This window comes from Brachionichthys hirsutus, chromosome 7 (genome assembly GCF_040956055.1).
Source record: "Brachionichthys hirsutus isolate HB-005 chromosome 7, CSIRO-AGI_Bhir_v1, whole genome shotgun sequence".
In the NCBI taxonomy this organism is placed as follows: Eukaryota; Metazoa; Chordata; class Actinopteri; order Lophiiformes; family Brachionichthyidae; genus Brachionichthys; species Brachionichthys hirsutus.
The window spans coordinates 15,982,354-15,984,853 of NC_090903.1; the positions used below are offsets into that span (position 1 = coordinate 15,982,354).

The following is a 2,500-nucleotide window of genomic DNA, read 5'->3' on the forward strand; positions in this document are numbered from 1 at the left end:
ACTGCGACCCAGAATGCACCTCTCCTCCTCTCGCAGGGACTCGACCACGTGGAGTTGCTCCCTGACCGTCGGCTCGCTCTGCTGGAGGAGGAGGGAGATCTAAACACACACAGGAGGTCAGTGGGGTCGCGTCCCGGCGGGGGGGGGGGGGGGGGGGGGGGGGGGTCGGGGGTCACACACACCCCGTCCAGCGCGGCGTGTGCGTCTCTGAGCAGTCTGTGGCAGAGGAGCTGAGCTGTCTGGAGGCGCCGCTCCTCTTCCTCCTCCTCCTCCTCACACGCCGACTGACCGAGCAACACCGCCCTCCAGTGGTGGCTGTGGAAACATGTCAGTCATGTTTTCCTTATAAACTGATTTAAAGAATGGTGTGTGTGGGGGGGGTCTTACTACAGTGACTGTGTGTGTGTGGGGGGGGGGGGGTCTTACTACAGTGACTTGTGTGTGTGTGGGGGGGGTCTTACTACAGTGACTGTGTGTGTGTGTGGGGGGGGTCTTACTACAGTGACTGTGTGTGTGTGGGGGGGGGTCTTACTACAGTGACTGTGTGTGTGTGGGGGGGGGGTCTTACTACAGTGACTGTGTGTGTGTGTGGGGGGGGTCTTACTACAGTGACTGTGTGTGTGTGTGGGGGGGGTCTTACTACAGTGACTGTGTGTGTGTGGGGGGGGGGGTCTTACTACAGTGACTGTGTGTGTGTGGGGGGGGGGTCTTACTACAGTGACTGTGTGTGTGTGTGGGGGGGGTCTTACTACAGTGACTGTGTGTGTGTGGGGGGGGGTCTTACTACAGTGACTGTGTGTGTGTGGGGGGGGGGGGTCTTACTACAGTGACTGTGTGTGTGTGGGGGGGGGGTCTTACTACAGTGACTGTGTGTGTTGTGGGGGGGGGTCTTACTACAGTGACTGTGTGTGTGTGGGGGGGGGGTCTTACTACAGTGACTGTGTGTGTGTGGGGGGGGGGTCTTACTACAGTGACTGTGTGTGTGTGGGGGGGGGTCTTACTACAGTGACTGTGTGTGTGTGGGGGGGGGGTCTTACTACAGTGACTGTGTGTGTGTGGGGGGGGGGTCTTACTACAGTGACTGGTGTGGTGGGGGGGTCTTACTACAGTGACTGTGTGTGTGTGTGGGGGGGGTCTTACTACAGTGACTGTGTGTGTGTGGGGGGGGGGTCTTACTACAGTGACTGTGTGTGTGTGGGGGGGGGGTCTTACTACAGTGACTGTGTGTGTGTGTGGGGGGGGTCTTACTACAGTGACTGTGTGTGTGTGGGGGGGGTCTTACTACAGTGACTGTGTGTGTGTGGGGGGGGGTCTTACCTCCGGGACTGTGGCAGTGATAACAGCCTGAGTGCCGTCATCAGCCTCCAGCCGGGCCCCTCCATGGACAGGGTGAGATTACTGCAGAAGGAATGGGAGGTTATTCCGGGGGGGGGGGGGCACAGACGAGCTGCTCAATAACTGAAACGTACTGGAGGAAGCGGTTCTCCCGGAGGAAGCTGATCTTCTGCTCCAAACTCCCGTCGCCTCTCGACGCGTCAGCGAGGAGATCTGGGGGGGCCAAACGGGAACGTTTCAGATCCTCGGTCTGAGGTCTGGTGTAGATATGAATGCCCCCCCCACCTGCATTGACATAGACCACGCTGTGGGGGTTACACGGGGCGACAAAGCCGTACTCCAGCATCAGGCGCTGGTTGTCATGGGAACCGTAGTTGATGAAGGCCTGCTGGTAGCGGGCCGTCCCGCCAACGCTCCTGATTTCATAACATCTCGTCTCGTCGTTGAACGCCGCTTCTACCTGGGAAGCATTCGTCTCTCCTGTTACCTGATTGGATAAATCCGGCCCTCGTGTCCTCGCTACGTCCTCGCAGCTCACCTGCACATCAGGCCGGTGGTTGAGGAGGTCCAGGAAGGGCGCTAAAGCATAGACATCCTGTCCGCAGAGGAAGCTGCTGGACGGGCGGGACATGAAGACGGAGCGCGTGTTGACGCTGCACCACGCCCACCTGCAGAGGAACCGCGACGGCGTCCAAAAACATCTCAGCCCAGAGATCCATCGCCGTATCCACGGTTACCGTGCATTTAAAGACGCCACACACACATTTACATTCTCGATCTGATTTCAGTCAGACTCACCTTTACATGCAAACAGGTGAGTGGCTGCTGATTGGTTAGTTACATCTCATCACGCAGCACCTGACGTCTGACTTTTAAAGATAAATGACTGTTTCTGAAATACTCGTAAGATCAATGGAACTAAATGTAAATGTTTGATGGTCGGAAGGATTGAGATCCGCAAAGTGTGAAAGAGTTTAAGCTAAATTCAATTACACAGCAGTATACAAGTATTTTAAACTACACAAATCAGCAGTTATTATGTCAGTCGATACTTAAAAAAAGAAATGCGTCGAACAGTAGGTTTCCTTTGGAGAAGCTGTAGGATCAATAAATACTAATCACAGCTTCCAACCAGAAAAAGACACACTAAATAACTTAGTATAGA

At 55.4% G+C, this 2,500-nt stretch overlaps 1 protein-coding gene across 1 annotated transcript in view; it reads right to left on the bottom strand.

Moving 5' to 3' along the window:
• Positions 1-3: 3 nt before the first annotated feature.
• setd4 (SET domain containing 4) overlaps positions 4-2,500 on the bottom strand; it is a gene marked incomplete at its 3' end in the record, with an annotated part of 5,240 nt that continues 2,743 nt past the window's right edge. Inside the window, 6 exon segments of the mRNA XM_068740983.1 lie at positions 4-99; positions 183-315; positions 1,318-1,398; positions 1,470-1,548; positions 1,621-1,795; positions 1,874-2,003. Of these exon segments, the coding sequence (XP_068597084.1) occupies positions 4-99; positions 183-315; positions 1,318-1,398; positions 1,470-1,548; positions 1,621-1,795; positions 1,874-2,003 (694 nt within the window).